The sequence below is a fragment of the Ursus americanus genome, chromosome 7 (genome assembly GCF_024610735.1).
Source record: "Ursus americanus isolate L20-20 chromosome 7, mUrsAme1.1.p, whole genome shotgun sequence".
In the NCBI taxonomy this organism is placed as follows: Eukaryota; Metazoa; Chordata; class Mammalia; order Carnivora; family Ursidae; genus Ursus; species Ursus americanus.
In genome coordinates this window covers 55,429,673-55,457,240 of record NC_142133.1, presented here as the reverse complement: position 1 = coordinate 55,457,240, position 27,568 = coordinate 55,429,673, and the positions used below count along the sequence as shown (strand labels likewise).

At 37.4% G+C, this 27,568-nt stretch overlaps 1 protein-coding gene across 3 annotated transcripts in view; it reads right to left on the bottom strand.

Annotated features, from left to right (window-relative positions):
* MAP4K3 (mitogen-activated protein kinase kinase kinase kinase 3) overlaps positions 1 to 27,568 on the bottom strand; it is a 181,968-nt gene that overhangs the window by 99,228 nt on the left and 55,172 nt on the right. For all 3 annotated transcript variants that reach the window (XR_006781710.2, XM_045809020.2, XM_045809021.2), the window contains exon 2: positions 23,285 to 23,342. Coding sequence is in view for 2 of the 3 variants with exons in the window: in XM_045809020.2 (XP_045664976.2) it covers positions 23,285 to 23,342 (58 nt within the window). In the remaining variant the exon portion in view is untranslated. The remainder of the gene's footprint in view (positions 1 to 23,284; positions 23,343 to 27,568) is intronic.

The following is a 27,568-nucleotide window of genomic DNA, read 5'->3' as shown; positions in this document are numbered from 1 at the left end:
CTTACAATTCTCCAGGCAAGAGCCATGTTTCTGCGGGTCTATGATTTTCAAGAATAAAGTTTCTCAGGATATAAGCAAGCCACAGTCACTGAAAGACAGTGTTACTACAACACTTTCCAACTGCACCAATCTTGGGAGAAATACTGTTTGACGTTTTTATCTGGGTCTGTTACTCCAGCCTGATAAACAGGCAGGCAAATTTTTACTCTCTCCATTAGTTACATGAGATTCCCGTCTCCGTTCTACATGACTGTGAAGAACAACTTGCTAATTAAACTGTTTACTTGATGTTCTTTAGAAAGAATGGTTTATTTGCTGGTTTATCTTTTGGTTTGTTTATTATGCATTAATTTCTCCACAGAAGATGTCCAATTCAGGCAGATATACAGGTTTTGCAGAAACAGTTATATCTGACCCCCGTGAAGTTCACAGACTCATTTATGTGCACAGAAATCACTCCGCTTGTTAAGTGGTGTCTCCACCACAAAGGTTTTCATTGACTAGCTCTAGGTTAAGTGGACATCCAGCTGAACTCGACAGCAGACAGTTTCCATACACTGTCAACTCCTAAGAGCAGGGCGAGAGCAGGCTCTGGAGCTCCATGGCCAGGGTTCAAATCTAAGATCTACACTACTAGGGCAAGCCATTTAAACTTGCAGTGCTTCTGTTTCCTTATCTATAAAAAATAGGGACACTAATATAATGATTAAATGAGTCAACAAAGCACTTCATACAGAGCCTGGCACAAAGTCTGAATAAACATTAGCTATTTATTAGCAAAAAAAACCCAAAAGAGTCCTGGTTTAAACCGATGCATCTCTAAGAAATCTCTAAGATATTTTCTGTTAAGTCTCTATATACTCATTATTTTGATTTATTCAATAAATACTTCTGAGTGTTTACTAGGTGTCAGGCAATTTATCAAGCACTGGGAATCTTATGGTAAAAAAAAAAATGAAGTTTGCCCTCAACAGAAATAACAGTCTTGTGAAGACTTGAGGACTGCCACATTCTTACCAATAGTTCTTTCGATTTTTTTTCTACTAAAAACACACCCTTGTTGCTGAGGAAAAGATGTCATCTTCTCAAAGAACTGCTGTTATTAGACAGTGAGCTCCTTTAGAACAAGGACCACATCTTGTTACTGATAACTCTAGTGCCTAACTATAAAGGTCTCAACAACAGAAGAGTCAACAAATATTCTGTGGTGTTTCCCTAATTCTTGGTTCTATAATTCATTTTTTTCCAAATTGAATTTTACTACTGATACATACATTTAATGTGTATTTCTCCTCTGTCATCTACACACACACACACACACAGAGCAAAAAAGCTGTTATAAATCAGCAGCAGATCTTACAACTAGGGTGACCAACCTTCTCTGTTTGTCCAGGACTGAAAGACTTCTGGGACATGGCACTTTCAGTAGTAAAAGTAGAAAAATCCCATGCAAAATGAGATTTTTTGGTCATTCTGCTCATCAACTCAGAGCTGATGGTTTTGGAAAAGTACAAGTACAATTGCATGTCAAAAATAAAACAAAAGACAAAAGCTAACCAAATTTCACAACTTCACAGGTTCTGACCATAAAAACTAGACAAGAACATCCTGTACTGTGGGTACCTGCCCAACACCAACCCTTCCTCCTGATTATCAGGAGTCTCCCTACTTGTCCTCCTTCCTCCTGCTTCCCTCCAGGTTGTTGGTTATGGCAGTTAGGCTACCTTAACCTCTGGAGCTTTCCAAAGGACAGCACTGTTAGTCACTTTTCTTCCCCACTCTTTTTTATTTTTGCTCCCAACTCATACCATGCTCTTTTCACAAATGTTTTTATCATTAGCAACTCTGTAAGGAGACTTCTTTCTCAATTCCAAACATAACTTATCTTTTCCTACTCCTGCATTTTCTTCAACCCTTTCCTAGTTACCACCATTTCTCCACCTTTTTGCTAAGTAAAAAAAGTAGCTGTCCCAGCAGTCCTACTAGAATTTCTAGTTACATACGTGTAACTGATAAGAGCCCAAGTCTCTATTTTTACTTGCTTCTAAATTTAAGTATTAATATAGCAATAAGCATTATTTTCTAGTATTAATACTGCAATGAATACTGTCTTTTAATAGGTTTAATGAGACATAATTCACCCAAATGAAGTGTACAATTCAATGGTTTTTAATATACTTATAGGATTGTACAACCATTATTGCAATCAATCTCAGAAACTTTTCAAATCTCATTAGCAGTCACTCCCATTCCAATCATTCCTCTCTCAACCCTAGGAAACCACTAATCTACTTTCTGTCTGTACAAATTTGCCTCTGATGGACATTTCATAAAAATGGAAATACACTATTTATGGTCCTTTGTGACTAATTTCTTTCATTTTGCATAAAGTTTTCAACATTCATCCATACTGTACATGTATCAATACTTCATTCCCTTTTTTTGGTAAATAATATTCCACTGCAGATATACATTTTACTCATCCACTCACGGTTGATAAATATTTAGGTTTTTTTCTACTTTTTGGCCATTATGAATAATGCTGCTCTGAATATTCATGTACAGGTTTCTGTGTAAGTGCAGATTTTCATTTATCTTGTGTACATACCTAGAAGTGGAAAAGCTAAGTCATATATAGCTCCTTGTCTAACAATTTTGAGGAGCTACCAAACCATTTGCCAATTTACATTACCACCAGCAATGTGAGAGGGTTTCACTCACCCCATGATCCTACCAACACCTGTTATTGTCTTTTTTTTTTATTACAGCCATCTTCATGGGTATGAAATGGTACCTCAATGTTTTGCATTTTCCTAATAACTAATGCTGCTGAGCATCTTTTGAGCCTGTACCTATTGACCATCTGCGTTTCTTTTTGAGGAAGTGTCTATTCAAATCCTTTGCCTGTTTTTCAATTGGGTTGCCTCATTTGGGGGTAGGGGGAATAGTCTCTTTTTTTAATTGAGTTGAAAGAGTTTATATATTCTAGATATAGTCCCTTATCAGAAATATAATTTACAAACATTTTTCTCTCATTCTGTACACTATCTTTTCACTTTGTTAATTATCAATCATTTTCTAGGACAAAAGTTCTTAATTTTGATATAATCCTTCTTATCTAGTTTTTCTTTTTTCATACTTTTGGTGTCATATTTAAGAAACATTGCCTAACCCAAGGTTACAAAAACTTATTCCTATGTTTTCATTTAAAGTTTTATAGTTTTAGCTTTTACATTTACATGTATGATCCATTCTGCATTAATCTCTGTGTATGGTGTGAGACAGGAGTCCAATTTCATTCTCAGCATCGCTTATTTAAAAAAAAAACAACATTCTTTTTCCCACTGACTTGTCTTAGAGACATTCTCAACAATCATGACCATAAACGCAATGATTAAATTCTGAATGCTCAATTCTATTCTACTGATCTATAGGTCTATCCTTATGCCAATGAAGACCACACTGTCTTGATTACTGCAGCTTTGTAATAACTTCTAAAATGGAGCAGTGTAAGTGAGTCCTTCAACTTTGTTCTTTTTTTCAAGACGATTTTAGCAATTCCAGGTCCCTGGCATTTCTGTATGAATTTTAGGGTCAGCTTGTCAATTTCTGCCAAAAAACAAAGTGGGATTTTGATACAAATTGTGCTGAATCTGTGTATCAATTTTAGGAGTACTGCTATCTTAATAATACTAAGTCCTCTATCTATGGAATGTCTTTCCATTTAGATCTTCTTTCACCAGTGTTTTATAGTTTTCAATGAACAAGTCTTATGTTTCTTTTGTTAAATTTGTATCTAAGTATTTTAATCTTAGTTTTTTAGCTTGTAGTCTTAATTTGATGCTATTATAATTAGAATTACAATTTCACGTTCGGAATGTCATTGCTTGTATACAGAAATAAAACTGATTTTTGTATATTGATCTTTTATCATGCAACCTTACTGAATCTATTATCAGTTTTAATAATACTGCAGTGGATTCCTTAGGATTTCCTAGATACAGGATCGTATTACCTGCAAAAAGAGATAATTTTACATTTTCCTTTCCAATCTTGATGCCTCTTACTTCTTTTTCTTGCCTAACTGTCCTAGGAAGATCTACAATGATGAACACATATGGTGAAAATGTACTTCCTTGTCTTGTCCCTGATATCAGAGAAAAGGCATCTTTGTCTTTCATCATTAAGGGTAGGTGTTTTATACATGCACTTTATCAGGCTGAGGAAGTCCCTTTCTATTTCTAGTCTGTTTAGTTTTTTTTAAATCATAAAAGGGTTTTGGATTTTGCCAATTGCCTTTTCTGCATTGTTGAGATGATTTTTGTTCTTATTCCATTAATATGTTATATTACAGTAATTGATTTTCAGATTTTTAAAATTTTTTTATAATAATTTTTTTTATTATATTATGTTAGTCACCATACAGTACATCCCCGGATTTTGATGTAAAGTTCCATGATTCATTAGTTGCGTATAAAACCCAGTGCACCATGCAATACGTGCCCTCCTTACTACCCATCAACGGCCTATCCCATTTCCCCACCCCCTCCCCTCTGAAGCCCTCAGTTTGTTTCTCAGAGTCCATAATCTCTCATGCTTCATTCCCCCTTCTGCTTACTCCCCCTTTCTTTATTCCTTTCTTCTCCTGCCGATCTTCCTAGTTCTTATGTTCCATAGATGAGAGAAACCATATGATGTCCTTCTCTGCTTGACTTATTTCACTTAGCATTTTCTCCTCCAGTCCCGTCCATGTTGCAGCAAATGTTGAGAACTCGTTCCTTTTGATAGCTGAGTAATATTCCATTGTATATATGGACCACAACTTCTTAATCCAGTCATCTGTTGAAGGGCATCTTGGCTCCTTCCACGATTTAGCTATTGTGGACAATGCTGCTATGAACATTGGGGTGCATATGCCCTTCTCTTCACTACGTCTGTATCTTTGGGGTAAATACCCAGTAGTGCAATGGCTGGGTCATAGGGTAGCTCAATTTTTAACTTTTTAAGGGACCTCCACACTGCTTTCCAGAGTGGCTGTACCAACTTGCATTCCCACCAACAATGTAGGAGGGATCCCCTTTCTCCACATCCTCTCCAACAATTGTTTCTTGCCTTGTCTATTTTTGCCATTCTAACTGGCGTAAGGTGGTATCTCAGTGTGGTTTTGATTTGAATTTCCCTGATGGCTAATGATTTTGAACATTTTTTCATGTGCCTGTTAGCCATTTGTATGTCTTCATTGTTAAAGTGTCTATTCATATCTTCTGCCCATTTTATGATTTATTTGTTTCTTGTGTATTGAGTTTGATAAGTTCTTTGTAGATCTTGGATACCACTCTTTTATCTGTAGTGTCATTTGCAAATATATTCTCCCATTCCGTGGGCTGCCTCTTAGTTTTTCTGACTGTTTCCTTGGTTGTGCAGAAGCCTTTTATCTTGATGAAGTCCCACAAGTTCATTTTATCTGTTGTTTCTCTTGCCTTTGGAGATGTGTCCTGAAAAAGGTTGCTGTGGCCAATGTCGTAGAGGTTGCTGCCTATGCTCTTCTCTAGGATTTTGATGGATTCCTGTCTCACATCGAGGTCTTTCATCCATTTGGAATTTATCTTTGTGTATGGTGTGAGAGAGTGGTCAAGTTTCATTCTTTTGCATGTAGCTGTCCAATTTTCCCAGCACCATTTATGGAAGAGACTGTCTTTTATCCACTGGATGTTTTTTCCTGCTTTATCAAAGATTAGTTGCCCAAAGACCCGAGGGTCCATTTCTGGGTTCTCTATTTTGTTCCATTGGTCTATGTGTCCGTTTTTGTGCCAGTACCATGCTGTCTTTGTGATCACAGCTTTGTAGTAGAACTTGAAATCCGGCATTGTGATGCCCCCAGCTTTGTTTTTCCTTTTCAACACTTTCTTGGCGATTCGTGGCCTTTACTGGTTCCACACAAATTTCAGGGCTGTTTGTTCCAGTTCTTTGAAAAATGTCATTGGTATTTTGATCGGGATAGCACTGAAAGTGTAGACTGCTCTGGGTAGCATGGTCATTTTAACTATGTTAATTCTTCCGATCCATGAGCATGGAATATTTTTCCCTCTTTTTGTGTCTTCTTCAATGTCTTTCAAGAGTGATTTGTAGTTTCTAGAATATAGATCTTTACATCTCTGGTTAAGTTAATTCTAAGATAGTGTATGATTTTTGGTGCTATTGTAAATGGGACGGATTCCCTAATTTCTCTTTCTTCAGTCTCATTGTTCAGGTATAGAAATGCAACTGATTTCTGAGCATTGATTTTGTATCCCGCCATTTTACTGAATTGCTCTATAACTTCTAGTAGTTTGGAGGTGGATTCTTTTGGGTTTTCCATATAGAGTATCATGTCATCTGCGAAGAGAAACAGTTTGACTTCTTCTTTGACGATTTGGATACCTTTTATCCCTTTTTGTTGTCTGAGTGCTGTTGCAAGGACTTCTAGTACTATGTTGAATAATAGTGGCGAGAGTGGGCATCCTTGTCGTGTTCCTGATCGTAAGGGAAAGGCTTCCAGCTTTTCCCCATTGAGAATGATACTTGCTGTAGGCTTTTCATAGAAGGTTTTTATGAGATTGAGGAATGTACCCTCTATCCCTACACTCTGAAGGGTTTTAATCAGGAAAGGATGCTGTATTTTGTCAAATGCTTTTTCTGCATCTATTGAGAGGATCATATGATTTTTGGCTTTTTTCTTGTTGATATAATCTATCACACTGATAGATATGCAAATGTTGAACCACCCTTGCATCCCAGGGATGAATCCCACTTGGTCATGATGGATAATCCTTTTAATGTACTGTTGGATCCTATTAGCTAGGATCTTGTTGAGAATTTTGGCGCCCATATTCATCAGGGAAATCGGTCTGTAATTCTCCTTTTTGATGGGGCCTTTGCCTGGTTTGGGGATCAAGGTAATATTGGCCTCATAGAATGAGTTTGGTAGCTTTCCTTCCCTTTCTATTTTTTGAAATAGCTTTAGGAGAATAGGTATTATTTCTTCTTTGAATGTTTGGTAGAATTCCCCGGGGAATCCAACAGGCCCTGGAGTTTTGGTTTTGGAAGGTTTTAAATCACTGTTTCAATCTCTTCATAATTAACTGGTCTGTTTAAAAAAATCAATTTCTTCCTGTTTCAGTCTTGGTAGTTTATAGGTTTCCAGGAAGGCCTCCATCTCTCCCAAGTTGCTTAATTTATTGGCATAAAGCTGTTGATAAAAGTTTCTAATAATCCTTCCTATTTCATTGGTGTTGGTTGTGACCTCTCCCTTTTCATTCATAATTTTATTAATTTGGGTCCTTTCTCTATATTCTTTTGGATAAGTCTTGCCAGTGGCTTGTCTATTTTATTTATTCTTTCTAAGAACCAGCTTCTAGTTCTGTTGATCTGCTCTACTGTGCTCCTGGTTTCTAATTCATTGATCTCTGCTCTAATCTTGATCAACTGCTTTCTCGTGCTTGGATTAGGCCTGTTCTTCTGTTGCTGTTGCAGCTTCTTGAGGTGAGAATATAAAAACTGCATTTTAGATTTTTCTATTCTTTTGAGTGAGGCTTGGATGGCTATGTATTTTCCCCTTAGGATTGCCTTTGCAGTGTCCCATAGGTCTTGGACCGTTGTGTTTTCATTCTCATTGGTCTCCATAAATTGTTTAAATTGATTTTAAATTTCCTGCTTTATCCAATCATTCTTGAGCAGGATAGTTCTTAGTTTCCAAGTGTTTTGAGTTTCTTCCAAATTTTTCCTTGTGATTGAGTTCCAATTTCAAAGCATTGTGGTCTGAGAATATGCAGGGAATAATTTCGGTCTTTTGGTATCAGTTGAGAACTGTTTTGTGACCCAGTATATGGTCTATTCTGGAGAACATTCCATGTGCATTCGAAAAGAATGAGTATTCTGTTGTTCTGGGGTGTAGTGTTCTATACATATATCCATGAGGTCCATCTGGTCTAATATATCATTCAAAGCTCTTGTTTCTTTGTCGATTTTCTGCATGGGTTCTCTATTGCTGATAGTGGAGTGCTGAGGTCCCCTACTATTGACGTATTTTTATCTATATGTCTCTTTATTCTGGTTAAGAGTTGGCTTGTGTATCTTGCTGCTCCCCTGTTGGGGGCATATATATTTATAATTGTCATATCCACTTGCTGGATACATCCTTTAAGAATAATATAGTGCCCTTCTGTATCTCTAACTATAGTTATTAGTTTAAAATCCAATCTGTCTGATATGAGAATTGCTACCCCAGCTTTCTTTTGAGGTCCACTGGCGTGAAAGATGGTATTCCATCCCTCTACTTTCAGTCTGGATGTATCCTTAGGTTCAAAATAAGTCTCCTGTAGACAGCAAATGGATGGGTCATGTCTTTTTATCCAATCTGCAACCCTGTGGCATTTTATGGGAGCATTTAGGCCATTTACATTGACAGTGATTACTGAGAGATATGATTTTAATGATGTCATGCTGCCTGTAAAGTCTTTGTTTCTATAGATTGTGACTTTCTGTTCTGTATCACTCTTGGGGCCTTTTTACTTTTATAGAACCCCCCTTAATATTTCCTGTAGGGCTAGTTTCGTGGTTACAAAATTGGTCAGTGACTGGTGATTCTAGAAGGTCTTTATCTCTCCATCAATTCTGAATAACAGCCTTGCTGGATAAAGGATCCTTGGCTGCATGTTTTTCTCTGAAAGAGCTTTAAAAATGCCTCCCCGACCCTTTCTCTCATTCCAGGTCTGTGTAGACAGGTCTGACGTAATTCTGATACCTTTGCCTTGGTACATGAGAAATTTCTTTGCCCTGGCCGCTTTCAATACTGTATCCTTGGATCTAATATTTGCGAAATGCGCTATGACGTGACGTGGCATAGGTGTGTCGTGGTTGAGCTTGGGAGGGGTCCTCTCTGTCTCTTGGATCGAATGCTTGTTTCCTTTGCTAGATTAGGGAAGTTTTCAGTTACAATTTGTTCAAATATCTCTTCTAGAACTCTGTTTTTCTCCACCCCCTCAGGGATGCCGATGATTCTGACATTGGAACGTTTCATTGAGCCAGTAATCTCCCGTAACCTACATTCTTGAGATTGGATTTTTTTGAGCCAAGTTTCTGTTTTAGCTTTCTCTTCTACTAACCCATCCTCCAATCTGCCAATTCATTCTTCTGCCTCATTTACCCTGGCCGTCAGAGCATCTAGTTTTGACTGCATTTGATTCATAGTATTTTTAATTTCTGCCCGATTTGCTCTCATTTCTGATTTTCAGATGTTAAACCAGTTTTGCATTCCTGGGATAAATCCCACTTGGTCATGGTGTACAATCTTTTTTATACATTGCTAGATGTGGTTTGCTATGATTTTGTTGAGGTCTATAGTTTTCTTGTTAAGTCTTTGTTTGGTTTGATATCAGGGCAATACTAACCTCATAGAATGAGTAAGGAAGTGTTCCTTCCCTTTTTTGGGGTGCAAGGGAGTTGTGAAGGGCTGATATTCTTATTTAAACATTTGGTAGAATTCACCAGTGAAGCCATCTATTCCTGGGTTTTTCTCTGTGAAAAGTTTTCTGATTACTAATTTAATTTCAATTTGTTACAGGTCTATTCAAATTTTCTACTTCTTCTTGAATCAGTTTTGAGGAGGTGTATTTTTAGGAATTTGTCCATTTCACCTATGCATCTAACTTGTTGGCATTCAGGTATTCATAGTAGTTTCATAATCCTTTTTATTTCTATAAGATCAGCAGCAATGTCCCCTCTTTCATTCCTGATTTTAGTAATTTTAATCTCTCTTTTCTTCTTGGTTGGCCTAACTAAACAGTTGTCAATTTTGTTGGTCTTTCCAAAGAACCAATTTTCAGTTACACTGATTTTCTCTATTGTTCTACATTTTATTTATCTCCAATCTAATCTTTATCATTTCTTTCCTTATGTTTGCCTTTGGTTTAATTTGGTATTTTTTAATTTCTTTCTTTTTTTGGTTTACATTTCTTAAGGTGGAAATAGCTTATTAATTTGAAACTTTCTTTTTTAATATAGGTACTGACAGCTATAAATTCCCCTCTAAGCACTGCTTTGGCTACATGCTGTAAGTTTTTATATATTGTATTTTCATTTTTATTCCTCTTGAAGTACTTTCTAATTTCCCTTGTGATTTCTTCTGAGTCATTAGTTAACTAAGAGAGTGCTGTTTAGTTTCCATATATTCGTGAATTTCCCAAATTTCCTTGTGTCACTAATATCTGACCTTATTACTAATCTTGAAGAATGTACTTTGTATGATTTTAATTCTTTTAAATTTACTGAGACATGTTTTATGATCTAGCATATGGTTTATTCTGGAGAATATATATGCTTGAGAAGAATATGTGTTCTGTACTATTGGGTGGAGTGTTCTATAGATGTCTATCAGGTCTAATTGCTTTATAATATTTCTATTTCCTTGTGGAACTTCTGCCTAATTATACTATTAATTACTAAAAGTGGGGTATTGATGAAGTTTCCAATTTTTATTGTTTCATTGTCTATTTCTCCCTCTAATTGTTAGTTTTGTTTCATATATTCTGGGGCTTTGTTGTTAAGTGTAAGTATTGTTTTCTACTGTTTTTCATAACCATATATAGAACTTACATTGTGAGCTAATTTTGTTTCCTTTTTATTATATGCTTTTATCAACCTCTCCCTATTTCCCCACCCTCTATCCCCAGGCAACCACTCTTCTACTCTGTGTTTCTCTGAGTTTGGTCTTTTTTTATTTTTGTTTTTTAAGATTCCACATGTAAGTGATACCATGCAGTCTTTGTGTGTTTCTAACTTATTTCACTTAATATAATGCCATCAAGGTCCATCCATGTTGCTGCATATGGCAGCATTTCCTTCCTTCTGGTAGCAGAATAACATTCCATTGTGTATGTACAGACTACATCTTCTTTGTCCACTCATCATCAACAGACATGTAGTTGTTTCCAAATCTTAGGTATGGTAAATTAATGTTACAGTAAACATGAGACTGCAGGTATCTCTTCAATATCCTGTTTCATATCCTTGGGATATATATGCAGAAGCTGGACTATTCTTTTTTTTTTTTTTTAATATTTTATTTATTTATTTGACAGAGATAGAGACAGCCAGCGAGAGAGAGGGAACACAAGCAGGGGGAGTGGGAGAGGAAAAGCAGGCTCCCAGCAGAGGAGCCTGATGTGGGGCTCGATCTCACAACGCTGGGATCACGCCCTGAGCCGAAGGCAGGTGCTTAACCACTGTGCCACCCAGGCGCCCCAGAAGCTGGACTATTCTTAATTTCTTGAGGAACCTCTAAACTGTTTTCCATTTAGCTGCACCAATTTATATTCCCACCAACAGTGCACAAGGGTACCCTTTTCTCCACATCCTCACCAACATTTATCTCTTGTCTTTTTTACGATAAAAAACTAAAAAGCTCCTGCACAACAAAGGAAACAATCAACAAAAAGGCAATCTATGGAATGGGAAAAAATATCTGCAAATCATATACCCAATAAGGAGTTAATATCAAAAAATATATAAAAACTCACAGAAGTTAACAGAAAAAAAAAGTCTGAAAAAAATGAGCAGAAAAACGGAATAGACATTTTTTCTAAAGAAGACCTAGAAGTAGCCAACAGGTACCTAAAAAAGGTGTTCAATATCATTAATCATCAGGGAAATGCAAATCAAAAGCACAAGATATCATCTCATACCTGTTGGAATGGCCACCATCAAAAAGACAAGAGATAACAAGTATGGGCCAATATTTTATTGTGAGGAGCTCTAGGACTACAATTTCCATTTATCACACATCAAGGAAATGTATGCTTTGTTAGAAGTAATAGTCTTAAAAGGAAACTGGACTTTCTTCTATACTGGTATTACATGAAGGTGCAATAAATATTAAAATTTTGTTTGCGGCATTTCATGTTAAATATCAGGAGTCACTGACACATTTGGAATCAAGAAGACTTTATGCAAAAGGATGAGATAACAGAGTGACAAATTATGGAGTGACATTTCTCTTTTCTACTAAAAGTACTTCTACCTCTCATTAAACATTTGTCTTGGTATTACTGGGGGTTTTTTAACCCACTTTATGAGTAAGGCTGAAGATAAATTATGAATATATGCTTGTTATCCTCTGAGACTTTGGAGAACAGGTAGCATGGATGCATAATTAACATGATAGGGACAGGAATTTCACTAATGAGCAGTTTTTAACAGAGATGAGTTTCCCTACCTGGGAGTAGTACCTTGTCTACTTCCATTAACACTAATTTTCCCTTAACTCTAATTTCTATAGAAGAGAGAAACTTTTAATAACTGAAAATTGATGACATAATGTTTTTAGGTAATGTTCTAATGATAGTTCTTGAACAGTAACATATCTATGTTAATGGAAACAATAAAAAATGGTTTATTTCTAACTTCAGTTAGGCATGTAACACTGTACCAACAGCCCCATCACTGGTAACTGGTCAGTTTCTTCTTCTGTTTCCTACAGTGGATCCTAAAACAACAATAAAAAGTCACTTCTATTATCCTTCAGATATCCTACCTACCTGCCTCTACTTTGCTCTCAGCTAAGGACCAAGCTTCCTCCGAGAAAATGGAGGCCCCATTGCAGAGATCTTTTACTACCTTCTCCTCAACCTTAAAGCTAACTTATATTTGTGCCCACTCCTGGCCCTTTACAAAGATGTGAGCCCAAAAGAGGTACTCTCTTCCTTTGCAAAAGAGGTACCTCCTGATCCTATCTCTTCCAGGTCTTCTCAGAACCTTGCTTCATTATTTATATTCTCTTTGATACCTTTATCTCTACTACCACTCCTTTTCTTTCAGCCTACACACATGCTCAAACTTACTTCAATGTAAAAACTTTCCCTCAACCTTCTCCCCTGTTAAACCTGTCTCCCTACTGCTTTTCACAGCCAAAGTTCTTCAAAGAGTAGTCTCAGCTTGGCTTCCTTTTCATGACTTCCATTCGCTCCTCAAACCACTACAATCTATTTTTCACCCCAGGACTCTGCTGAAATTACTCTTGTAAAGGTCCGTGTCATTCTTAGGTCTGAATCCAAGGCCTCTTATCAGTTCTGAAGCAGCATTTAATACTAGTGGCCCCTTCTTTCTTTTTGAAAACTCTTCAACTACAACTATTACCTGAACAATGATTTTCAAACCCATGCCTTCAGCCCAGTCTTAGAGCCAGGTCAGCTCTCTCCTGAGCTCTAGACCTCTAGATCAAATTGACAACTGTACGTATCTACACAATCTCTGAACACCTCATAATCAACATGTCTCAAATGAATAGAAATATATTCTCTCTTTTCATCCTACCTCCTAAATATCTCTCAACTCCCGCCCCACTATAACTACCATGGTACAAATCCTCATAATAACACTCAGATTGCCTCTTGGGACAGACTGCTATTTTTGCCTCCAAGAGCCATTCCTTCCTTCTTAGACATATAGCTGCCGGGCTAGAGACTACATGTCCCATCCTCTCATGAATTTATGTGACCATGTAAGCAAGTTCCGGAAATGGAAAATGAGCAGAACTGGTGGGTGACTTCCAACTCCACTTGTTAAAAGAAAAGTTGCTTGCCTTAAAATAACTCTGTCTCTCTTCCTACCAGCTAAAGATGGACACACCAGTGATCTAGCTTTACAACAGCAAATGAATGTGTGCACTACCAGGTGATGGCATAACATGGAAGGAACACACATCTCTGAATGAGCTCATGGAACAGCACTGAAGTACCAACCTGGGCTCACCTCACAACTGTTACATGAGAGAGAAATAAATGTCTATCTTACTTAGGTCACTTTATTTAGGAGTTTCTTTGTAGAGCAGTTAACCTGAACCCTAACATCCTTCTCTATATAACTCTTAACTGGTCTCCCTATTTCCAGTATTAACTTACATTTCAGTACATTTGCCGTATTATTGCCAGTTATCTTTAAAACATAGAATAAATATTAGTCTTCTCCCTAATAACCTTCTATGACTCACAGCTCCAGATGTTTTGGCATAGCACAGAAGGGTCGTGGTATACAATCTGGTCTTAATATCTTTCTAGTTTCCACCTTTTATGACCCACTCCCACCCCACACAGATACTTTAAGCTCCAGCATCATTAGACTTCAACTTTCTCCAATGTTAGAGAAAAACAAAACATAACCCAAAAGCTCTGCAGAATGAGAGAAGAGGTAAAGAAAATTACTTTAAAGTTTGATGAAGCAACCAAAAAAATGTGTGAGTAGACAAAGTATACTTCACACATTGTCATTAAAATGATAAACCTTAGGTTTTCTTCTTTGTGGGAAGCATCTGAAGATGCACTGCCCATTCCATGGGCTAAAATGGTGAAGCACCAACATCCATGAGAAAAATAAAATAAATGGCTATTTTAATTATATGGATAATGCAGATTTTTGAGGTGAAATCCATATAACAAAGTGTACAACTCAGTGGCATTTAGTACATTCATGATGCTGTGCCCCCATCACCTCTAATTCTAGAACATTTTTATCAGCCCCAAAGAAAACCCTATACCCTTAAGCAGTCACTTCCTATTCCCTCCCTCTTCCCCAGCAACCACAAATCTGCTTTCTGTCTCTATGGTTTTACTTAGTCTGTATATTTCATATAAATGAAATCATACAACATGAGACCTATTATGTCCAGCTTTTCTCATTTTAACATGTTTCTGAGGTGCCTCCTTGTAGCATTTATCAATATGGAGGACATAAATTTTACAAGCAACATACTGGAACCAACCTAATTGCTCACACATAGGATGGTGGCTGAATTAACTATGGTACATATATATGATGGAGTACTATGCAGAATGAGAAAGATCTCTAGCAACTAGTGTGGAGTCATTTCCCAGACATGCTGTTTAGCGAATAGAACAAAATTCAAAGAGGCATCTATAGTATGCAACCTTTTGTGAAAGAAAATAAGAAAATATTCATGTATCTCATTTGGGTAAAAAACAACAACAACAACAAAACAGCACAAGAAAACATGGAAAGGGAAACCTGAGACCAAAGACAGTGGTCAGATAGGGTAAAAAGCATAGAAGAATAATACTTCCCTAAATATGCCTTTCTACATAGTTCTGCCTTTTAGAGTCATGTCAAAGTTTCATATACTTTAAAAACACTCTCAAAGAAAATAAATAAAATCAAAGATGAGGGAGACATCCCCAAAATGAATACAAGCAGAAACAAATGAACTGGCCATATGTCATGGGTTGAACTGTGTCAACCAAAAAGATACAATGAAGTCTTAACCTCCAGTACTTGTGAATGTCAGTGACCCTACTTGGAAATAGGGTCTTTGTGGTAATCAAGCCAAGATGAGGTGTTTAGGGTGATCTCCATGACTGGTGTCCTTATATAAGGGGGAAATTTGGACACAGAAAGCACGCTGTGTGATGATGAAGGCAGAGACTGGAGCCTTCTACAAGCCAAGGAATGCCAAGGACTGCAGGCCATCACCAGAAGCTGGAGAAGCATGGAGCATATTCTCCCTCAAGCTCTCAGAAAGAACCAACTCTACTGACACCTTGATTTCCAACTTCCAGCCTCCCAGAACTGTGAATTTCTATTTCTACTGCTTTAAGCCACCTAGTTTGTGGTATTCTGTTATGGTTGCCCTAGGAAACTAATATACCATAGAGATATCAAATGAATAACATGAACACTTTTGAAAAGGTATGGGAGGTGGGGAACCAGACATTAGAACAGTGTAGGTTCTAGAGATAAACAGAACTCTAAACAATGATCTCTAGTTAGTAGCTGATTTCTCACAGAGGCATGGATTAACAATTCTGAAATTACTTTTGTGTTCAAGGATAAAGCAAAGAAGAGTAACAAATATGAAAAGCAGAGAATGTACACTGTGGTGTTAGACTAGTATTGGTTTTAGATAGTCCGGATGGGTAGAGGGGCAGGGGAGGTATGGGTAAATGTGTATTTATGTGTGCATATACTCAGGATGTCTTTCCCTTAAGGCAGCCTAGTAACAAGGACGCTTCAGCAGCTATAACGACACCTAGAATCCAAAACAAAGGCTCAAGAACTCTTTCAGATTAAAGGAAACTAAAGAGACCTGGCAACCGAGTGGAACACATGATCTTGGATTTTCTTTTGCCTTTAAAGGATATTATTGGGGCAACTGACAAAATCTGACTAAGGTCTGTGGGCATCGTATCAGCATTAATTTCCTGACTTTGATCATTGTACTATTATGTAAGACAATGACATTTCATTGTTAAAGGAAATACACACTAAAAGTACTCAGCGGAAGATAGTATCTTTTAGTGTAGGAAAGAATAAAGTAAAAATAATAAATCGAGTACTGAAAGATCTGGGTGAAATACTGCAATTCTTTGTACCATTCTTTTAACTTTTCTCTAAAGTCTACAATTACCTTTAAAAACTTAAAATTAAAAATTGAATATAAAAAGTTAAATATAATAACAAATAAAAATTATATATTATATATATAATTTTATATGTATAATATATTATACATATTACATAAATATATACATATTTTTATATATTATATAAATAATATACTAAATAAATAAAATTAAAAATAAATGAACATGGGTTCTATAGTAGAGAGGCAAACTTTCAAAGAGCATTGCTGGAAAACCAGGAATTATTCTAAACATTCCATGAAGCATCTGTAAGGCAATACACATAATAGCATAGGCTCTAGAAAAAATATAATCCTGGATTTGAATTTGCTCCACTGCTACACAGCCCTAAGGCAAATTATTGAATCCTTCTTTGCCTCTATTCTACATCTGTGAGATGGGGATGACATACCTACTGCAAGATGTTAATATGAGGGTTGAGACGATGCATATGAAGAATATGGAGTTTGACATGCAGCCCTAAGCAAATGTTCAAAAAGTGGCTTCTGTGACTTTTATCACCATTATTGTTATTGTTATGTAGATATGTGAATTTCAGGGAAAAAAGTCCATCATCTGAAAAAACACTAACAGGAAAGTGAATCCTGTTAAACCAAGTTCTGCACATCATTTCCTAGATTTCTGGCCCCACTTGAATTATGCTGCCAAATTCTCCCCTGTATCTCCTCTGACACAGAAAACAGAAAACGAACCCAATAGGATAATTGTATTCTCCCTGCCAGCATTTCAGAGCCTATCAATACTACTGAGATGATACAGACTTAATTCTAAGACTATGTACATACTGAAGATCTAGATCAAATATATAAGAAAGATCGATTTGAAACGATCAAAGAAAAAAAGCGACAAACCAAAAAACAGACTCTTACCTATAGAAAACAAACTGATGGCTACAAGTGGAGGTGGCTGGGGGATAAGTGAAACAGGTTAAGGGGATTAAGAGAAGAGAACACTTCTCATGATGAGCACAGGGTGATGTACAGAATTGTTGAATCACTATACTATAAACCTGAAATTAATATAACACTGTAAGTTATAATATAATGAAATTAAAAATTTAAAGAAAGGACTAATTGGTTTATCATGAGATTCTTGATTTTATCTTAAAATAATAAAGGCTCTTCTCCATTTTCTCCAGAAACTAGGATGATGGATAGCCTACAAAGGGCTAGAAAGTTACCCTGTTCCACGAAGTATAAGAATTCTAGCAACTGAACTCATAAGTGTTTTTCTTTTACATAAAAACCAGGCTTTGTGGCTGACAAATTACTTACTGCACTGACCACCAGTCTGGACCACCTCTGTGAGGAACCCGGGACACCCTGGGGAGTGGTGCCCACTCACATGCAGCCTTATTTATTCTCTGCAATGCTTGTTCCCTGGTTCAGTGGTAGGCAAGCAAATTAAGCTCTCAGTAGTATATCCTTGCCAATCTCTGGACTCCAACCAGCCCTGTGAGGTCCACATAATTGCGTGTGTCCTCATTTATATACGTATGCATGTCTGTATATAAACAAAAGAAAATCTGGAGAAAATCACCAAAAGTTGACAGTGTTCATACAGCTGGTAGAATGATGTTTAGCCTCCTCTTTTTGTTTAATCGTATTTTTCTTACTTTTACTATAATGATCAAATATAATCTTTGCAATTTAAGTTTAAAAATGTTATAAACTAATATTACACTGTATGTTAACTAACTGGCATTCAAATAAAAACTTTAAAAAGTTGTAGTCTGTTGGTTAATCAAACGATGACTGAGAAAAGCAAACATAAATTAAAGCCACATGGGGGTGCCTGGCTGGCTTAGTCAGTGGAGCACGCAAGTCTCGATCTCGGGGCCATGAGTGTGAACCCCACATTGGGCATAGAGATTACTTAAAATAAAATCTTTTTTTTTTTAAATAATAAAATGAAGCCACATGAGTAAGACTGGAAGTCCCAGTGACATATGTAGACTAAATTGACATTTAAACAAACAATTTTGTCCACGTGTTTGAATAAGTTTTCATTTAGCTTCAGGTTCAAATTAGATATCGGTTGTAAAAAAAAAAAAAAAAAGGGAACAAAATAACAAACTTTGGATGCAGATTCTTCATTACATTACACCTAAGTATTTCAGATTTCGTTTTTGTTTTTCAAAAAGTTGTAGACAGGCCATCGGAATTCTAATTTAGAAAAATGTGAACATACCATCATGAAGCTGTCTGCCTGCACCACATTCCAATCAAATCTGAATCTTACCAATCCTCTGAGGCTAACAACCAATTCACAGAAGAACATATTAAATAACACCACAGGAAGGCAATTAGCAAAATCCAAACCGAGGGAATAATTCTACACTCAAATAATTAAGTTTCTTCAACAAAAAACTTCAAGGAAAAAGAAGAGATTAAAAAAAAAGAAGAGATAAGGAACCTACAAATACAGAAGAAATCTGAGACCCGCGGACGAAGTGCATTATGTGGAACTTATTTGTTGTTAGGAAGCTACTGTTGAGAGACAGCAACGGCACGTGGTTATATACTTTCATCACTTTGTTACGGCAGATTCTAAAATCATGTAATTCATCCAGATCGTGTGTACAATTCGACAGGTTTTTTAAGTAATTTACCATGTTGTGCAACCACCACCGTAACCCAGTTGTAGAATATTCCCTCAATCAGATCCCTCATGTCCATTAATTATTAATCACCACACACCCCCGCTAGTTAGTCCACTAATCCACTTTCTGATTCTACAGATGCGCCTCTGCTGAACATTCCGCATAAAGAGAATCGTACAATGTGCCGTCCCTTGGGTCTGGCTCCTTTCACACGGCCATGTTTTTAGGTTCATTTATTACACTGCATCCATCAGCAGTTTGTTTCTTCTCATTGCCGAATAATGTTGCATTGTATGAACATATTTTGTCTTTTCATTTACAGTTGATGGCAGTTGTTTCCAGCTTCAGACTATGGTGAACAAAGCTACTGCGAAGCTGTGTGTGAACGCTGTGTATGCAGGTGCACAGGAGCGGAACTGCTGGGTCATTACGGCAAACTAATGTTTAACTTTTTAAGACAACGCCAAACTGTTTTTCCAAAGTAGATGTACCATTCTATGTCCCTGTAAGAGTTCCTGTTTGTGGTAGTACTTTGAGTTCTGATCCTTTAGCCGTACACGCTGGAAGATTAAAGCCTGACATTATACGGTATTTGGAATCTGATGCAAAATTACAAGCAGGGGAAGGAGAGGGTAGTGGGTATAGACCAAACAAAGTTGGTCATGTTTCTTTTTAAGATTTTATTTATTTATTTGACAAAGAGAGAGAGAGAGAGAGACAGCCAGAGAGAGAGGGAACACAAGCAGGGGGAGTGGGAGATGAAGAAGCAGGCTCCCAGCGGAGGAGCCCAATGTGGGGCTCGATCCCAGGACTCCAGGATCACGCCCTGAGCTGAAGGCAGACGCTTAACAACTGAGCTACCCAGGGGCCCTGGTTGGTCATATTTTGAAAACTGTAATACTGTTAGCAGTAATAACAGCTACTTACCACAGTAGGTACTACAGTACTTTGTTCCAGGCACTATTTTAAGTGCTTTAGATACATCGGCTCATTTAATCCCTACAACAACCTTTAGAGGAAGCTACTATTATTACTTCCATTCTAGAGATCAGAAAACAGAGAACCAGAAATCTTAAGCAATGTGGTCAAGCCAGGACTACAATCAAAGTAGCAGAGCTTTAGATCTTTACCACCAGGCCATAAACTTCAGGCTTACCAACAAGTGACATGTGACATTAAAGCAAAGAAATTAAATGCTAAAATTCAGGTGGCTTCGATGAAGATTTAAGCAGGGAATCCAATGTTAATTAAATTTAAGGATATATCTAATAACATATATATGATAATAACCCTTGTTATCTCTGGATGATAGAATATGATTTTTCTTCTTTTTATTTAATTGTATTTTCTACTTTTAAAACAATAATCAATACAGGCATGGCAGTGTTCGAGATTAACATCATAAAAACACAAACGCTGCATTAATCAGAAAACAAGTGACTTGATGAATAAGATTTTTCAAGTTCCTAATTTTTTAAAGGAAATATTAAGAGGTACTGAACGAGTACTATGCACCAAACACAAAGGTCAGTGCTATGGACACAAACTTGATGAAAGCCTAGAAACAAAGAAAGGCAATTCTAGAATGACAATACAGCTGTGGTAAGTGCTATAAGGGAGCTATTCCTGCAGAGGAGTCCTCTTAATCAGGCCAGGGGCAAGGAAGACCCGAAGGAGAAGGCACTAAAATGACTTGAAGGAATGATCTATGTATAAACTACTTCTAATCAGAGATAATTTCATCAAATAACATAGCCACTTCAAGATTACAAATGAAGGCCCTACTTCAAATGCCAAATCTTCCATTTTTCTTTTACCTCAGATTTCACCAACTTCACATACAAATGGCCAACAAACACATGAAAAAATGCTCAATGTCACTCAGCATCAGGGAAATACAAATCAGAACCAGGATGAAATACTGCCTCACACCAGTCAGAATGGCTAAAATTAACAAGTCAGGAAACTACGGAGGTTGGCGAGGATGCGGAGAAAGGGGAACCTTCTTTTTTTTTTTTTTTTTAAAGGTTTATTTATTTATTTATTTGACAGAGACAGAGACAGCGAGAGAGGGAACACAAGCAGGGGGAGTGGGAGAGGAAGAAGCAGGCTCATAGCTGAAGAGCCTGATGTGGGGCTCGATCCCATAATGCCGGGATCACGCCCTGAGACGAAGGCAGGCGCTTAACCGCTGTGCCACCCAGGCGCCCCGAAAGGGGAACTTTCTTACACTGTTGGTGGGAAGGCAAACTGATACAACCACTCTGGAAAACAGCATGGAGGTTCCTCAAAAAGCTGAAAATAGAGCTACCCTATGACCCAGCGATTGCACTTTTAGGGATTTACACCCTAAAGATACAACTGTGATCTGAAGGGGCACCTGCACCCCAATGTTTATAGCAGCAATGTCCACAACTGCCAAACTATGGAAAGAGTCCAGATGTCCATCAACATATGAATGGATAAAGAAGATGTGGTATACACATACACACACACACACACACACACACACACACACACACAATGGAATACTACTCAGCCATCAAAAAATGAAACCTTGCCATTTGCAATGACGTGGATGGAACTAGATAGACGGTATTATGCTAAGCAAAATAAGTCAATCGGAGAAAGACAATTATATGATCTCACTCGTGGAATTTCAGAAACAAAACAGGAACATAGGGGAAAAGAGGAAAAAATAAAGCAAGACGAAATCAGAGAGGGAGACAAACCATAAGAGACTTTTAATCATAAGGAACAAACTGAGGGTTGCTGGAGGGGAGGGGGGAGGAGGGAAAGGATGCCTGGGTGATGGGCATTAAGGAGGGCATGTGATGTAATGAGCACTGGGTATTATATAAGACTGATGAGTCACTGACTTCTACCTCTGAAACTAATAATACATTATATGTTAATTAACTGAATTTAAATGAAAAAAGCAAATCTTCCTTTTTTACTTTCCCCTCAGAATTTACCAATTTCAAAAATCCCCTAAAACATAGGAGATTCAAAGAAAAACCTGTCTTATATGTTAAAGTGTTAATTAGACTATACAAGATCTGTAAATATATATAACTGAGAAAGTATTTTTTTATTCATTATATTTAAGTGTGATTTGATCACAGTCTATCAACACATCCTTAAATTTCATCTTAATGCCACTTCTAGAAAGTCTACTGATGATCTAAATCAGGGGCGGGCAAACTACAGCTGCAGGTGGCCTGGTTTGCTAAGAATGGTTGTTCAGCTAAGAATGGTTTTTTTTCATTTTAGAGGGAGAAAGGAGAGAGAGAGGGAGGAAAGAAGGAAAACTGTATGCAGAGACCACATGTGGTCCACAAAGCCCAAAATATTTTATTGTCTGGACTTTTCAGAAAAAACTGCCCACCTTTAAAAACAAAAACAAAAACTAGGGAATGGGTTTCTGCTCACACCAAGGATAAAACCTGTTTTACCAAATTCGTGTATCCTCAGTTTGGAGTGGCGGAAGCCATTAGAAAGGCACTACCATCACTGTGGAACTCAGTCTAGAACTAGCACAATTGCTTGCTTGTGGCAGAAAAGAGAAAAAGAGAGAAGGACTTCTAAGAGAGAATAAACAAGACTACGGTAGTTACTCAGAAAGACATGGGTTTTGAAAGGCATGGGGGATTTCAGAGAGAAAATATAGGTGAAGCAGGAAAAAAATACAGAGTCATCCTTCGGGCTCTACAATGAGCTGCTCAAGTTGGAAGGTGACTATTATTACAGCTTAATGAGCATAAAATGTAAGGGCTAGGTCTACTGAGAAAACTGAGGCTCAGAAAATTACTTGCCCAAGTTCACACAGCAAGAGTGTGGGACACAAAGAACTGGGCTTCAAGCACCCCAATCTCAGTTCAGCGCTTTCCCCTGCATCACACTGCCCTCTCACCACAGGACAGGGTTAACCTGGAAAAACACCACTAGCAACTGGTGACAAGTTAGCTCAACTGAGTTCAGAAGGAACAAAGCCTCTTCACAAGTCGCCTCCCTCTCCCAATTACAAGTTATTTTTCAAGGAAGAACCGAGCCAGGTGTCTATAGGTCTTGAAGAGGAGGAGGAAAGAGTAGACCCCACTTCTGTTTTACAGAAGATGTTAGGAACAATCAGAGAATGCTGACCAAACATCATTAAAATTAGCCTTAAAGTAATCCAGTGGCTTACAGCAATAAGAAACATCAAATTTCAATTTACCTGGTTCCAATTTTATTACTTTAATTGCTGCCAATTCACCAGTGTTAACATTCCGTGCCTAAAAGAGAAGAAAAGATAAGTGTGAAAAAGAGCTTTCATAAAAAACTTTATGAAATATAATTTTAGTTTACTGTTTATTTTGTTATACAGAAATATTTTTTAAAGCAAGAATTGCAGGAGGGGTTTATATTTACAAAATAGTATATTCTTCACAATGAATGTCAACATTAATTCAACCGTAAATTTTTATTTTTAAGATTTTTATTTATTTATGTGACAGAGGGACAGCCAGCCAGATAGGGAACACAAGCAGGGGGAGTGGGAGAGGAAGAAGCAGGCTTCCAGAGGAGGAGCCTGATGTGGGGCTCGATCCCAGAACGCCGGGATCACGCCCTGAGCCGAAGGCAGACGCTTAACGACTGTGCTACCCAGGCGCCCCTCAACCGTAAATTTAATAATGGTGATAAGAACTTAACTTACACAGAGACTTCTGTATGTGTGAGGCACTGTTCTAAGTGTTTTACAGTAATTCATTTCTCTCCACAACAATCTTACGAGGTAGGTACAACTATTATGTCCATGTTGCAGACAAGGAAACTGAAGCACAGAGAAGTTAAAAAACTTGCCAAGGCCAGATGCTAGTAAGCGAGAGCAGCAAGATTCCAATCCATGAAGTCTGACTTCAGAGTCTGAGTTTGTTGTTGTTGTTGTTGTTGTTTTTAAGATTTTATTTATTTGAAAGAGAGAGAGAGAGTGGGAGGGAGAGCACAGAGGGAGCAGGAGAGGGAGAAGCAGACTCCCCGCTGAGCAGAGAGCCTAACGCAGAGCTAGATCCCAGGACCCTGAGATCATGACCTGAGCCAAAGGCAGACACTTAACTGACTGAGCCACCCAGGCGCCCGCAGAGTCTGAGCTTTTAAGCATTACACTCTACTGTCATTCATTCAAAGGTGAGTTAAAATTTTGATTTGATTAGCCTTAAATTTTTTAACTTAAAAATCTTAGAATACGGGGTGCCTGGGTGGCTTAGTCGGTTAAGCATCTGCCCTCAGCTCAGGTCATGATCCCAGGGTCCTGGGATCCAGCCCTGCATCAGGCTCCCTGCTCAGTGGGAAGTCCACCTCTCTCTTTCCCTCCCTCTGCCCCTACCCCCTCCTGTGCGCACTCTCTCAAATAAATACAATCTTAAAAAAAAAAAAAATCAATCCATAATATTAGATTGCTGGTATTTACAACTGTAATTATGTATAAATAAGTAGAAGCTGTCTTTTCAATTTGTATGAAAATGGCAGTAATTGTCAACTTAAAATGCTTTACAATTGGATCAGAACTTTCAAAATACTTCAAACTGTTTTAACTGTTACATAATACTTAAACTGCTAACTGAAACTTGATTTTCATAACAAGCAATGAAAATCAATATATACAATTTCCTGATCACAGAAGGATACGTTCCTGTGGGCAGAATTACTCTTAGTTGCAACACTCTATTTTTTTAAAAATATTTTATTTTTAAGTAATGTCTACACCCAACATGGGGCTTGAACTCACAACCCCAAGATCAAGAATTGCACATTCCACTGATACTCTCTTATTAATGGATTGATGAAGATCAGTGAATCACCCACAAGGAATGCTAACAGCATTAACAGTGGAATCCTTCTAAGAACACTGGAGCATTAAAAATGTCAGATAAGAATCTAGGAAGGTAGATATGGGACACAGCCACTGCTGCAATATAAAATTTAACCTTCAACTCAAAGAAGAGCAAAGGTATTAAAAGTTCTCTACCACATCAAGGCGCCTGGCTGGCTCAGTCAGAAGGACATGTGACTCTTAAATCTTGGGGTCGTGAGTTCCTGCCCCACATTGCATGTAGAGATTACGTAAATAAATAAATATTTTTTTAAAAAGATCTCCCCATACAAATCAAGAAAAATCAATTTAAATTAAACTGGCAGGGAAAATTCATTCCTTCTGAAAAAATCTCCATAACCAATGAACGCTTATCATGGCCAACTTATTACTGGCAGTACAAAACAGATTTGAACAGTTATTTCAAACTAACTTTAATTTCCGTTAAATGAGATACACATTTCAAATATAGTGCCAGATAAGTGTTCATTCTGAGAAGAGACTCTGTGTGTGTGTGTGTGTGTGTGTAAGAGAAATAAAATCAGAACATCATTCTGGGAGCATTTTGTAAAAGGAGGGGGCAGAGTGTACCTGTAAAATATTCAGGTATATCACATAAACATGATTCATAAATCTCCTCAAACACTATCACAACTACTTGCCTCTCCTCACACTTCATGAACTTTCCCTGTTCTCCTCCTAGATATACTCTGTCCTCTAACTCCCATCTTTTTAAAGTAGTACTTCTCCAAATAAAATAAGACAAGACGCTACTCTCCCCAATTCTCAATTCTCCATTTAAAAATCTTGCCATGGTTTTGTTTCTGTTTATTGAAAAGAAATTCAGAGTATGGCTGATTCCGCTATAGAAGAGTAGAGACAGTATGAACTCCTAGAAAGCCAGGATGGTTTTTTTATAGCTGAAATGTGGTTCCTAAGTGACCACGAGAGGGCACCACCGACAATGCAAGTTATACAAAGTGTCCAAAATGGCTACTGTACACAATGTACTACTCTTCTAAAACCAGATTTACTAATAGTTAACACCAGCACATATTTAACAGAAAAACTGTGACAGTAAGTGACTTATCAGTAGCACTTATCAGACAAAAGTCAACATTTACTATAGGCTTGACTTAAAATTTTTCAAAATTTAAATCAGTCCAGAATTTTCTTGAGGATAACAAGAGTTTTTAAACTTATGATTCTTTAGAATGAACAACAACAAAAACAGCCAAAATGATTACTGCTCTTTTTACCTACTGAAATATTTTCCAGTATATAACTTATTTGACAGAATTAAGGCAATTCACAAAAGGGGAAGAAAAATAACAACAAAAAGCCCAAGTAAGTTGAATTTCTGAGCTTTTCTGCATCAAAATCCAGATGTTTGCTAATGAAAAATCTTACATGCTTTTTTTTTTAAGATTTCACTTTTTATTTATTCAGAGAGAGAATTTCCACCAGGCTCCCTGCTGAGCTTGAGGCCTGACACAGGGCTCAATCTCATAACCCCGAGAGATCATGACCTGAGCCAAAATCAAGAGTTGGATGCTTAACTAACTGAGCCACTCAGGAGCCCCTAATGAAAAGTCTTTAAAGCATTATGATTCATCAAGAATCTTGGTATTCTGGCTAAATCATATTTTGCTGTCTCGAAATTTAAAATAGTCAAGAATACTCACTGCGATAAATATAAAAATTAATAGTATCTCCTATGTTCTGCAACTACTGTTCTTTTTTTTTTTAAGATTTTATTTATTTGACAGAGAAAGAGAGAGAGAAAGAAAAAGAGAGAGAGAGATGAGGGACAGAGGGAGAAGTGGACTCCCTGCTCAGCAAGGAGCCGGATGCAGGACTCAAGCCCAGGACTCCAGGATCCTGACCAGAGCCGAAGGCAGATGCTTAACTAGTGACTGAGCCACCCAGGCGCTCCTGCAACTACTGTTCTTTCAGCAATCACCTAGAGCAATTTATTAGGAAGGAAATGAGACCAAGGTAAATAATGTAAAATAGCACCATGTATAAAGTTAAAAAAAATTAAGATTTATTAAGATTTATTTGAGAGAGAGAGCATGTGCACGTGCCGTGGAGAAGACACAGAGGGAGAGAAAGTCTTAAGCAGACTCCATGCTGGGCACATGGCCCAACACCGGGCTTGATCTCACAACCCTGAGATCATGACCTGAGCTGAAACCAAGACTCAGACACTTAACCGACTGCATCACCCAGGCGCCCCTAAAGTTAAAAATTTTTAATTCAGTGTCAATAACAGAATTCTCAGACTTGCTCAGGGCAGAAAACTAAGGATAAATATTCTAAAGCACCTAGACCAAGGAGTCTTCTGCCACCTCATTGGTTTGACCACCATCTTCACTTGCTCTGAAAATGGTATTCAGATCATGTCATTATTAAGTTGAAAACTCTTGAGGAATACACATCATGGTTTAAAGACAAAATTCAAATTCCTTGTCAGAAAATTTAAAATTTTCACTAACTACAGCACTTCTCATAATAGCTTTTATTGACATATAATTCACATATCGTAAAATTCACCCTTTCAATGCATACAATTCAGTGGTTTTAGTAAATTCAGCTACGTAACCATCACTACTATCTAACTTCGGAACATTTCATCACCCCAATAAG